At 42.5% G+C, this 14,171-nt stretch overlaps 1 protein-coding gene across 3 annotated transcripts in view; it reads right to left on the bottom strand.

Annotated features, from left to right (window-relative positions):
• The window catches only part of RNF123 (ring finger protein 123), a 594,888-nt gene that overhangs the window by 446,285 nt on the left and 134,432 nt on the right, over window positions 1-14,171 (bottom strand). For all 3 annotated transcript variants that reach the window (XM_030205297.1, XM_030205296.1, XM_030205298.1), the window contains exon 10: window positions 7,295-7,420. In XM_030205297.1, coding sequence (XP_030061157.1) covers window positions 7,295-7,420 — 126 coding nt within the window. The remainder of the gene's footprint in view (window positions 1-7,294; window positions 7,421-14,171) is intronic.

Genomic DNA, 14,171 nt, shown 5'->3' on the forward strand with positions numbered 1-14,171 from the left:
AGGGAAAGCTTATTGCATACTGCATGGTGGCAAGCCATATGTCTGACTGCAATTAGATGGAGAAGATCTGCTTAAGAATAGATTTGGGAGACAGACAAGGTTATAACTGTAAAATAACTGATGTTAATCATCACAGGGTTCATCGATACCTGGAGATTTGAGCCGTTATAAACTGCGAAACTAAAACTTAACAGTAGTTGGATTTTAATCACTGAAGTGCAGGTGGGAGAGGTTTTGGGGATAGGAGGAGAGAGAAGGGGAAAACTGAACCATTAGTACAAGACTGAGGCGTTAAGGCAGTCAGAGAACTGTCACAAAGAAAGCTCATGCCACAACCATTAAAACCGAATGAGAAAATGCCTCAGAGCGAGTAAGTACCAATGCACCTTATTATCAAAAACAAAATTACAGAGCACATCCGAGGACATGGATTACTGAGACCAAGTCAGCATGGCTTTTGTGTGGGGAAATCTTGCCTGACCAATTTACTTCAATTCTTTGAAGGAGTAAACAAACATGTGGACAAAGGGGAGGTTGATATCGTGTATCTGGATTGTCAAAAGGCGTTTGACAAGGTACCTCATGAAAGGCTACAGAGGAAATTAGAGGGTCATGGGATAGGAGGAAATGTCCTATTGTGGATTAAAAACTGGGTGAAGGATAGGAAACAGAGAGTGGGGTTAAATGGGCAGTATTCACAATGGAGAAGGGTAGTTAGTAGGGTTCCTCAGGGGTCTGTGCTAGGACCGCTGCTTTTTAATATATTTATAAATGATTTAGAGATGGGAGTAAGTAGTGAGGTAATTAAATTTGCTGATGACACAAAGTTATTCAAAGTCATTAACTCGCGACAGGATTGTGAAAAATTACAGAAGGACCTTACAAGACTGGGCGGCTAAATGGCAGATGACATTTAATGTGAGCAAGTGCAAGGTGATGCATGTGGGAAAAAAGAACCCGAATTATAGCTACATCATGCAAGGTTCCACGTTAGGAGTTACAGACCAAGAAAGGGATCTGGGTGTCGTCGTCGATAATACACTGAAACCTTCTGCTCAGTGTGCTGCTGCGGCTAGGAAAGCAAATAGAATGTTGGGTATTGTTAGGAAAGGTATGGAAAACAGGTGTGAGGATGTTATAATGTTGTTGTATCGCTCCATGGTGCGACCGCACCTTGAGTATTGTGTTCAATTCTGGTTGCCGCATCTCAAGAAAGATATAGTAGAATTGGAAAAGGTGCAGCGAAGGGCCACTAAAATGATAGCGGGGATGGGACGACTTCCCTATGAAGAAAGACTACGGAGGCTAGGGCTTTTCAGCTTGGAGAAGAGACGGCTGAGGGGAGACATGATAGAGGTACATAAAATAATAAGTGGAGAGGAACAGGTGGATGTGAAGCGTCTGTTCACGCTTTCCAAAAATACTAGGACTAGGGGGCATGCGATGAAACTACAGTGTAGTAAATTTAAAACAAATTGGAGAAAATGTTTCTTCACCCAACGCATAATTAAACTCTGGAATTCGTTGCCGGAGAACTTGGTGAATGCGGTTAGCTTAGCAGAGTTTAAAAAGGGGTTAGACGGTTTCCTAAAGAACAAGTCCATAAACCAGTACTAAATGGACTTGGGAAAAATCCACAGTTCCAGGAATAACATGTATAGAATGTTTGTACATTTGGGAAGCTCGCCAGGTGCCCTTGGCCTGTATTGGCTGCTGTCGTGGACAGGATGCTGGGCTCGATGGACCCTTGGTCTTTTCCCAGTGGGGCATTACTTATGTACTTATGACTTCCATTCTCTATTAACAACATAAATTCAAAAACAGCAATTCATACATAACAAAATGTCAACATACATTGAAACTTATCTTGCAAAAAAGCAATGAATCAGAATGGAACAAATCATGTAGCTACTAGTCCAATCCAACATCCTATATAATTATTTGCATCTCAAACGTTCCATCGCTGTCTGGCTGCCTAGGTTCATAACATCAAATGACGTCAGCCAGCCTCCAGCGTTCCGTTCCCCCTCACTGCCCCGCCCTCACGTCAAAACGTAATGACGTCAGAGGGTGGAACAGTGAGATGGAAGGGAATGCTGGAGGCAAGCTGAACTGACGTTAGGGGATATTACGAAAACAGACAGGCAGACAGTGATGGAACACCAGGGTACAATTTAGGCAGCAGGGTGGCGAGAAGCAGGCGAACGCAGTAAGCAATGGTGCGAGACTGAGAGGCAAAGGAGAACAGCCTACAATGCTACATTCTCCCTCACTGTCCCGCACTCGCAAAAAGACGTTATGTCAGAGGGCGGAACAGTGAGAGGGAAGGGAAAGCTGGAGGCAAGCTGAGCTGATGTTAGGCAGACACGGAACCGCGAGGTACCCAGCGGACGACACAGCACATAACAGAAAAAACAGGATAATATCTAAAAAGGATACAAAACACACAGACCGTGCAATCACTGTCACACACTCTCTCTCTCACACAGACACACTCACACAGTCTGTCTCTCAGACACACACTCTCTCTCAATAACACACACATACTCTCTCTCTCGCACACACAGTCTCTCTAACACATTGTCTCTCTCTCTCTCTCTCTCTCTCTCACACACACACATTCTGTCTCTCTCTCACACACTCTCTCTGAACTAACACCATCTAACACTGACCTCCCATTTACATTACGTCGAAAACAATTTCCTCTGAAATTGGCTTTTGCAATGACAATTAACAAGTCACAAGGACAAACGTTTGAAAAAGTTGGCATTTTCTTCCCAGAACCAGTGTTTACACATAGGCAACTGTATGTAGCATTTTCAAAAGTTCGAAACTCTTCTGATGCAATTGTAAAAGTCATAGATGGTCCTGAACAAGGAAAGCTTTTCCCTCAATGTAACAAAGTTTTCACTAAAAATATTGTTTATAAAGAAATCTTGCAAATGTAAACAAGCATTATATTTCTACAAAAAAAAAAAAAATAATTTCTGTGTACTCTTTAGCTTTTTGGAAATATACTATAAATAAAAATTAAAACAAAACACAAAGATTAAAAAAAAAATTCACATATCATACCCCTGGACCATATTACTTCCTACACTCCTGGGATCTCAAATGGCCTCACATGCAAGCTACTCACACCAAAGGACACACACTAGACCTCTTATCACACAAATTGTCCACAGACCATAACATACTAATAACAGATATCAAATGGTCAGAAACACCTTAGACTGACCACTACAAACTGAACTTACCACTAAACTGGCGGAAGAAGGGATTAAATTGAATACCAGAACATCATACAGTATGAGAGGGCAAATAGACCCAAAAATATTCTGGCAACAGATATACGACAACGATTGGACAGCACAACCGGACGCCATACATTACCTTACTCAATGGGATGATAGATGTAGAAGCATATTAAATGAAATAGCACCCTTAAAAACAAGAATATCAAGAAGACAAAACTCGATACCATGGTTTAACAACGACTTAAGACTCAAAACACAATCCAGGAAACTTAAACGAACATGGAAAAAAAGGAAAGATGAACATACACTCAACGCATGGAAACAAATACACAGAGAATACAAATATGCAATAAGACAGGCCAAAACATACTACTACAAAACCAAAATAGGACCGGATTATAAAGGCATGAAGAAACTGTTTCAACTCGTAAATATGCTATTAGACACCACTCCAATCACCACAACCAAAACAGACATCCCATCCGCAGACAAACCTGCTAATTACTTTAATGAAAAAACAACAAAATTACGCAGTACACTTCCTCAGCACAACACTGACATCGAAAACTTCATTGATGGTCTGGACCTAACTCCTGATGGATGCCCAGCTGGACAACATTTACTCCCCTCACCACTGAGTCAGTTACACAAGCAATTCATAGATTTGCCAACACCCACTGTAAACTAGATACCTGCTCCAGTTATCTATTTAAATACACCCCTGACCGCTTCATAGCAGACCTCACATCCCACCTAAACTTCATGCTACAACAAAGTCACTTCCCCAAGGAATATGGTAACATCCTTCTCACCCCATTACCAAAACACACCAAGAAAAACACAAACGATCTCACCAACTATCGCCCAGTTGCATCTATCCCACTAGTAGTCAAACTGATGGAGAGCTTGGTGACCAAACAGCTTACCGATTACATGGACAAATTCTCAATACTACACGACTCACAATCAGGATTCCGTTCCCACCATAGTACTGAAACTGTCCTAGTCACTCTTCTGGCCAAATTCAAGCAGGAAATAGCTACAGGTAAAAGCATACTTCTCCTCCAATTCGGCATGTTGAGCGCATTTGACATGGTAAACCACAATATACTAATAAGACTCCTCACCCACTTCGGGATTGATGGTAATATACTCAATTGGATCAAGGGCTTTCTAACCTTCAGAACATACCACGTTAAATCAAATACAAACATATCATCACCGCGGAAAGCAGTCTGCAAAGTACCTCAAGGATCACCACTGTCACCAACACTCTTCAACATATTGATGATCCCACTGGCAAAGTCCTTATCCAACCAAGGCCTCAATCCATTCATCTATGCAGACGATGTTACAATCTACATTCCCTTCAGAAATGACTTGTCAGAAATAACCAATGAAATCAAAGCAGGTCTGGACACCATGGACTCATGGGCTAACTCATTCCAATTGAAACTGAACACTGAAAAAACACATTGCCTCATCCTCTCATCTAAACACAACAAGAACAAACCCACAACCATAACCACCCCAGAACACACCCTCCCTATCTCAGACAGCCTCAAAATATTGGGCGTCACAATTGACCGCAACCCCACCCTTGAGAGCCACATAAACTCCGTAACAAAGAAAATGTTCTACTCACTGTGGAAACTCAAACGCATAAAACCTTTCTTCCCGAGGGAAATATTTCGAAACCTAATACAATCAATGGATCTAAGCCATGCAGATTATTGCAACAGAATCTAAGCGGGATGTAAAGAACAACTCACAAAAAAAAAACTCCAGACCGCCCAAAACACAGCAGCCAGGCTGATATTTTGTAAAACACGTTTTGAAAGTGCCAAACTCCTCCGAGAAAATCTACACTGGCTTCCAATCAAAGAACGGATCACCTTCAAGATCTGCATCCTTATCCACAAAATTATCTACGGTGTAGTCCTAGGATACATGATAGACCTCATAGACCTACCAACCAGAAACAGATCCAGATCATCTCGCACGTACCTAAGCCTTCACTACCCAACTTGCAAAGGACTCAAATACAAAGCAACCTATGCATCAAGTTTCTCCTATATAAGCACACAAATATGGATCCTAAACTTAAGAAAATCACTAAAAGCCAACCTCTTCAAAACGGCCTACACTACAGATCCAACGTAAATCCCCACATCCAGCCACACAACTAAATCAAAGACCGTACTGGACAATAAACAACCTCCCTCCTTTCGACCATAATGGAGCTTGGAATACACCTACCTTATTCGAACACAACATAACCTTGTATCTGTTCTCTACCGGATTTGGCAAACGCCTTATGGTACTGAGTAAGCCACATTGAGCCTGCAAATAGGTGGGAAAATGTGGGGTACAAATGCAACAAATAAATAAATAAATTATACACCCTTCCCAATTATTCTTTATCATCACCGCACATTCTTCCTAACAGTTCCCTTAAAAACATAATCGCCATTAGATGATAACCTTGCTAGCGCCCGTTTCATTGGTTTGAGAAACGGGCCTTTTTTTACTAGTGTTTCAATATTCTGCTTTAGGAAACAAAAAGACCATGTTCAGTTTAAGTCATCCATGCAAACCTCGCTACCAAGAGATTTGCTTGGTATCTGTATGACTGTTTTTGGACTGGTCTCTTGAACATGGTTTCAATAAAAGTTCAAAAACAGCTCAAAAACTGAGTAAATGACATTTTAAATGAACCTTTTGAGATCAAAGTACATGGTAACCCCAATCAAGTTGTTGAAATCCTTTCTGAGAGCTCATTCTCATTTTGTTCCTAATGAAAATCTTATCTTATTTTTATATATTCACAGGAAGAATCAAATCTCTCTTCCTATAATTTCACTCTCATTCTCCCCTCTCCCCTTTATCTCAAACAGTCCTCTTTCTCTACTCTCTTCTAACCTCCTATACCATTTTGGGATCAAAGACAACTCTTGATCAGGTCCAAAGGCACCACCTGTTCTTCAGAGGCCCCACCTGTAGAGCTGAAGACACTGCTCCCTCCTTCCTCTTACTTCATTATTGCATTTAGTTACTGGTATTTATTAACTGCCTTTATGAAGTAATTCCCCTATGGCGGTGTACAGAAGATAGTGTAACATAAAACTTACAATTTTGTTAACAGCATAACATTAGTAAAATGACCAAATACAAAAATAAATGCAATCAATACAGTCAACTTGGAAATGGCAAATTGAAATCTAGTAATAGGACTAACATGAGACAGTGTCTTAAACATTTAACAGCACTGTAGAACAATCATATAACAGAGATATGACAAAGGTCAATACAATACAAATGATACCAAAATAGACAGCACAGAATAACATTCAATAAACATAGATATGATACGTCTGCACAATACCAATGAAACACCTAATAGGAATGCATTAGAACAGCCACAGATATGATACTAATTTATATCATGATGTGTTTGAAACTGTAGGCATACAATTTTTTTTATAAAAAAAAGGGGGAATGAGGTGGTGTCTCGTGACAGAATGCAACTGGACAATAACTGAAGTATTTCATGCAACTGTTGATATTAGATTAACTGCCTAATATCTCTGAACTACACAATTTCCATAGAATATGCCACATACTAATATCATGAGGAATGTAAACACCAGCAGAATCTCTGCACTACAGTAATCTGAGCATATCAAATTAATTACAATGAGGCCAACTTTCAAACTTTGGATGTTATGAACCTAAATCAACATCCTGAAATACTAACAAGGACTGGGCAATGGGCACGAAAATTTAGAATACTAGTTTAACTGGGTACCAAAAGTTTGGTGTCTAAAAGGTTGGCAGCTACAGAGGATGAGTTAAGGCAGAGAGAAAAAGTTAGGTGCTTAGCATTAATTTGCAGCACTAGGCACATAGCTTAAGTGCAAAAGTCTAGATAAATAAATTGCAGGTCTAAATTTAGGAGAACTGTCAATTGAAAACCTAGATAACTAAATCAGGCTGAAAATCTATGTAAATTAATTAAAAGCACTTTTAAAGGATATCGAAGAGGGCGACTCCCAAAGTTAAAAGCAACAGATTCTTTGAAGGACAGGCTGATGGCAGGGAAGTAAGCCATACCCGGTCCCATCACAATGTTGCTGAACGCTGTTCCCAGGGAGACACCATTTCTGAAACAGAAACGACAGTCAATTAAACACACAGCAAATCCATACCAATAAATTTCCCACTTTTCACAACACAAACAGAGAAGCCAAAGCCACACAACTGAAGAAAGACATTGCACTATTTTATGTCCAACTCTTTTCCTTGGTTCTCTTCAGAGAGTCATCATGCATAGACTCCCTCTTACATATCATAATAAAAGAACTAGGGAGCACCTGGACTTCATTAGCCAACAAATTTAAAAGTATGATCCACTGTTACCCTATGGAACTTTACTGCCAAGCAGAGAGAGGGTAATTCCCGCTTTTGTGAGATAATGTGGGGTATAAATGTACCAAAAATAAATAAATTCTATAACCGGGCACCTGGCTTAAGAGGGCAAGTAGGTACCATTTTATCAAGACATACAGGTGTCTTTGTGCTTTTACAAAATACTAGCGCCAGTTGCAAAACTTCATGCCTAGATGATTCATGTATGTGCATAAATTTGTGTATTTCATAATCTACACACCCATTTTTCAACTCCACTCAAGCTCCGAATTTAAAAAATACGGAGCATGTCAAAGAGCAAACCCTTAGGCTGGTCAGCATTTCATAGGCAGCCACATAAGCATGAAACTGATTACAAAATCACCCCAGGATGATTGCAAACCTAAGGACATACAAGTTTATGATATTTATATCAATGGCATAGATTTCACCTACTTCAGGATATCCCTAAACCAGTGCGGTTCCCAAACCTGGTCCTGGAGGCACCCCAACCAGTCAGGTGTTCAGGATATCCACAATGAACGTTCAAGAGAGAGATCTGCATGAACTACCTCCACTACATGCAAATTTTTCTCATGAATATTCATTATGGATATCCTGAAAACCAGACTGGCTGGGGTGCCTACAGGACCAGCTTTGGGAACCATTGCCCTAAAACCATGCTAGAAACTGAAAGGGTAATATAGTAGATGGACATCTCATCTCTTACACACTTATTTAAGTACCTACTGCATGTCACATTCCCAGACATGATGTTGAGGCAGATGAACCCTTGTTCTGATTCAAAATGGCAGCTCTTATGCTTTCTTTGCTGATGACACAAAATTATTCAAAGTCGTTAACTCGCGACAGGATTGTGAAAAATTACAGAAGGACCTTATGAGACTGGGAGACTGGGCGGCTAAATGGCAGATGACATTTAATGTGAGCAAGTGCAAGGTGATGCATGTGGGAAAAAAGAACCCGAATTATAGCTACATCATGCAAGGTTCCATGTTAGGAGTTTCAGACCAAGAAAGGGATCTGGGTGTTGTCATCGATAATACACTGAAACCTTCTGCTCAGTGTGCTGCTGCGGCTAGGAAAGCGAATAAAATGTTGGGTATTATTAGGAAAGGTATGGAAAACAGGTGTGAGGATGTTATAATGTTGTTGTATCGCTCTATGGTGCGACTGCACCTTGAGTATTGTGTTACATTCTGGTCACCGCATCTCAAGAAAGATATAGTAGAATTGGAAAAGGTGCAGCGAAGGGCCACTAAAATGATAGCGGGGATGGGACGACTTCCCTATGAAGAAAGACTAAGGAGGCTAGGGCTTTTCAGCTTGGAGAAGAGACGGCTGAGGGGAGACATGATAGAGGTATATAAAATAATGAATGGAGTGGAACGGGCGGATGTGAAGCGTCTGTTCACGCTTTCCAAAAATACTAGGACTAGGGGGCATGCGATGAAACTACAGTGTAGTACCATTTAAAACAAATCGGAGAAAATGTTTCTCCACCCAACGCATAATTAAACTCTGGAATTCGTTGCCGGAGAACGTGAAGGCGGTTAGCTTAGCAGAGTTTAAAAAGGGGTTAGACGGTTTCCTAAAGAACAAGTCCATAAACCACTACTAAATGGACTTGGGAAAAATCCACAATTCCAGGAATAACATGTATAGAATGTCTGTACGTTTGGGAAGCTCGCCAGGTGCCCTTGGCCTGGATTGGCCTCTGTCGTGGACAGGATGCTGGGCTCGATGGACCTTTGGTCTTTTCCCAATATGGCATTACTTATGTACTTATATATCAGGGAAGCTTTTATGCAGTTTCTCTACTTATGCCTTCCCAAGCTGCTATAAGTTAGGGTGCTGTGCAGCTCAAGGGAGAGGAGAATGTATCTTGATTGGTAAAGTTAATACTGTCAGCAATACTTGGAGATCATATGTGGTTATAAGAAGGGCTCCATCATGTTTGGCTGCCTATATGGAGGAGTAGCCTACTTTGATCCTGGGGAACTGGGTTCGACTCTCACTGCAGCTCCTTGCGACTCTGGGCAAGTCACTACAACCTCGATTGTCCCAGGTACAAAATAAAGTAACTGTATATAATATGTAAACCGCTTTGATTGTAACCACAGAAAGGCAATATTATCAAGTCCCATTCCCCTTTTGCTTTCCCTATACTGTTGGCATGGTGGAGACTTGACAACCAGCGCATAAAAATGGGTGACTGGGGCCTACACAGAGTGATGGGCGTGGCTCTGGCCACTTTGTTGGGCAGACTGGATGGACCGTGCGGGTCTTTATCTGCCATCATTTACTGTGCTACTGTGTTAACCTACGCTGGTGCACCACCTCTCTCCTGATGCCTTCCTACTGGACTCATCAGGGTGAAAATGATCTAATTATATTACTTTTCATAAAATAAGTATCACTTGAATACGCATTCCATCTACATTCTTGTTAACAGAACAGTAATTAAATTTGACCTTTAACCTCAAATTGTATAAAGGTAAAATGGAAGGAACTTAGGATACGTATGGAGAACTACTCTGTTATGATGAAATCTCAGATAAAGCAGATCTACCACTAGGGCCTGGAGCTCGCCAACTCTGCAACCTGAAGTGACCACCACCAAAAACAATACCTTCCAGGTCAAATGTTTCAGCTTGACATCAACTGAGTTTGGACAACGTTGAAATCCCATGACACTGTAGGAGGCTTGAGGGGAGGTTTGAATAATAACAAGCCCTCACGAAGCCAAATAACAAACGGCTAAGCAGAGATGGGCTTACCTTCCACACAGTGATGGTAAGCACCAACTTTTTTTTTTTTAAATTAGGATTTATTTACCACCTTTTTCAAAGAAGTTACTCAAGGCAGTGTACAATGAGAATAAATCAAACATGAGCAATAGACAATTACAGCAGTAAAAATATTCAAATAATAATACTTATAATGTCAACACAATACATAATAGAACATTTTAACTGACAATGTAGGGAATAAGCATAGGCATGTGTGCGGCTTTTCCTGACCTCCTTGTCTCCATGACGCACATTCTCCATCTTGCCACCACAGCACTTGTCTTTCTGATCCCCTGAAGAAAACTCATCTTTACACCTCATTCATTCTTTCCCTCACGATACTGCACAATCTCTGAACTGCTTGAATTCATTCAACCACTCTCCCACCTCTGCAATAAAGCTCTCTCTCTTCAGATTTTCACCTCCACCCTCCGATACAGCTTTTAGAACTACAAAGTCTTTTGTCTCAGGGAATGAACTTCTGAAGATTTGCTAACTGTAACACTGAGAACACTTATTGGGTTGGTCTTAAGGCCAGACTGAAACGAGTAGAAAGTATTCAAGCAGTTTTAGTATAAGAGAGGCAAAAGGATCTAAGGCTTTGCCCTCACACTAGACAGCAAATATCCTTCACTTGAAATTACAAAAACTCTTAGTGGAATCTTTTCTGGAAGCAAGCAGGTGACACTCTCATTCAGGACCAAATCATCAAAAGTAAATGTGGGCGCTAAAGGCCACTAGTGCCGGACTAGCACCCGCATTTACCCAGAGTGGATATCAGATCGTGTCTGTTACAAAGAGCTCATTTAAATTGTATTTAAATGTAGCTCTCTGGTATTCCACCCATATGATCAGAGCACTGTGCTCTGATCATATGGGCCGGTACTTTAACCCTACGCCAGCTCGTAGCTGACGTTAGGGTTACGGCTTTTCCTCCTCCCCTCCCCCCTGGGCTGTCACTGCCTACTGCCCCCCAAGCCCCCCTTATATGGTAGAGAAGCTCCACCCAGCACATCCCCGTATGCACTGGGCAGGGCACCACCATTTTGGAGGCAGCTCTAGAAAGAGGAGGGAGTGCTACTCCTTCCTCCACTACTACAAGGTACAGGGAGGTGAGGGGGCTGCTAGACCACCAGGGAGGGAGGGGGTATGTAGCCCACTGGGTCACCAGGGAGTTACTTTTTGTGTCGGGGGGGTTAGGGAGCCTAAAAGGCCACTGGGCCTCCAGCCACCCCCCCCCCCCCCCCCCCCCCGTGCCCTCATGTCGGGGGACTGAAGTTCACTGGACTCCAGTCCCCCCATGTTGCTGTCCGGGGCGGGAGGGGCTTGGAGGGTATTAGGCCACCAGAGCCTTGCCTTTGGTGGAGTCCAGGGGGTCCTATGTACCTCCAGCTGAATGTTTGACAGGTCTGGGAGGACTGTACCTGAGCGCATGCCCAGAAAAAATCTCCTCCCTCATTTTCCCCCAATGATCAACAATAATAATGTGCCTAAATTTGCATGTTATTAGCATTGATCATTGGGAAGTTAATTTCCCATGCTGTTCCAGCACTATTTTTAGGGCACTGTTTTGGAACAGCATGGGGAATTGATCTTTGGGGCCTCAGTTGGAGAGAATCAACTTCTAACCTCTCAACGACCAAGCCGTGAGGGCTAGGTATTGAAGGTTAGGGTGTAGAAGGGACTCCTCGTTCTGAGTGATGAGTCAGAAAACACTTCAGCCTCAAGGGTCCTGGATGATTAAGAAGTAGAGGGAACCAAAACTGCCTCAATCAATAAGAGGCAACAAGGATCACAGTTCTCTTGTCATACTTCAGTTTCAGGAGAGTTTTCCCTGTGAGAGGTATGAGAGAATATGCATACAAAAAATCCCTTTCCTCAGTCAAGGAGAAAGGTGTCCAAGGTTAGTCTATCATATGATCCGAATCTAGAACAGTATGGAGAGACCTTGTTGTTCATGTGAGTGGCAAAGAGATCTATCCAAATGGCATGTAGTTCCAAGGAGGTGATGATGAGCATCCTGGGAGGACCACCAACCTTAGGTGTGGAGCTCATTTACATATGCTCCAACCTGAGAGCTCCTGTCTCCAGAGAAGAAATGACAGTGATGGCATTTGTTAGGTTCACTGTGGCCTAGGACCACTGGAAAGGCCTCAAATGGAGCTGTGCCATGTCACAGTCGAGGCCATGTGACCTAACAATCTCAACATCTGCAGAGCTGAAACCTGTTGGCTCTGATGAACTTGTAACCGTTATAGAGACCAATGCATTTGCTCGCTGATCCAGAAGAAAAACTTGGGCCTGAGCCACGTCTAATAGGGCTCCTATGAACTGCTATTGTGTATGAAGAAGATGGGACTTGGGGTAGTTTATGACAAAACTCTAGTAGCTTAACACCCAAATAGTTATTCGCATTGATTCTTGAATGACTTCCTTTAAGGTGCTCTTGATTGCCCATATAGGAAACACCTGAACCCCCTCAGTCTCATGCAGCGATGCTGTGACTACTACGAGACACTTACAGGCTTATTTTTGAAAGAGAAGGACGCCCTTCTTTTGACACAAATCGCAAGATGGGCGTCCTTCTCACAGGATCGCCCAAATCGGCATAATCGAAAGCTGATTTTGGGCGTCCTCAACTGCTTTCCGTCGCAGGGACGACCAAAGTTCATGGGGGCGTGTCAGAGGCGTAGCGAAGGCGGGACTGGGATGTGCCTAACACATGGGCGTCTTCGACCGACAATGGAAAAAAGAAGGGCGTCTCTGACGAACACTTGGACGACTTTACCTGGTCCTTTTTTTCTTACGACCAAGCCACAAAAATGTGCTCTAAATGACCAGATGACCACCGGAGGGAATCGGAGATGACCTCCCCTTACTCTCCCAGTGGTCACTAACCCCCTCCCACCCTAAAAAAAAAAAAATAATAATAATATTTTTTCCAGCCTCTATGACAGCCTCAAATATCATACCCAGCTCCATGACAGGTCCCAGGAGCAGTTTTATTGGGTGCAATTTCTGAAGTCCCCCCTGACATGCCGGTTGGTGTCCTGGCATGTCAGGGGAGCCAGTGCACTATGAATGCTGGCTCCTCCCACGACCAAATGGTTTGGATTTGGTCGTTTCTGAGATGGGCGTCCTTGGTTTCCATTATCGCCGAAAATTGGGGACGACCATCTCTAAGGTCAACCTAAATTTCGCAATTTGGGCGTCCCCGACCGTATGATCAAACGAAAGATGGACGCCTATCTTGTTTCGATAATATGGGTTTCCCCTTTAAGTCCAGAAAGCACAGCCAATCATTTTCCTGAATCATATAAAGGAAAGTGCCCAGGGTCACCATCCTGAATTTCAGTTTTAATAAGTACGTGTTCAGGGTCTAGGCCTAGGATGGGGCAAAATCCATCCGTCTTCTTGGGGATCAGGAAGTACCTGGAGAAAAATCCCTTCCTTTTTTCCCCTGGTGGCTTGGTTTCGATTGCTCTGTCCTGCATAGCTTTATAAGTAATTCCCAGTGCTGACACCTTAATTTTGATGCTCTCAGTGGGCAATGAAGGGATTTTCTGCCAATGGAGGGTGTAGCCTGTCCTGACTATTTTGACAACCCACTGGTCTGAGGTTGCAAAGGCTTACCTTGCTTGGAAAAAATGTAGTCTCCCTCCTACAAGCATCCAGAATGGATGCTTTTACTGTG

This window comes from Microcaecilia unicolor, chromosome 6 (assembly GCF_901765095.1).
Source record: "Microcaecilia unicolor chromosome 6, aMicUni1.1, whole genome shotgun sequence".
Lineage (NCBI taxonomy): Eukaryota > Metazoa > Chordata > Amphibia > Gymnophiona > Siphonopidae > Microcaecilia > Microcaecilia unicolor.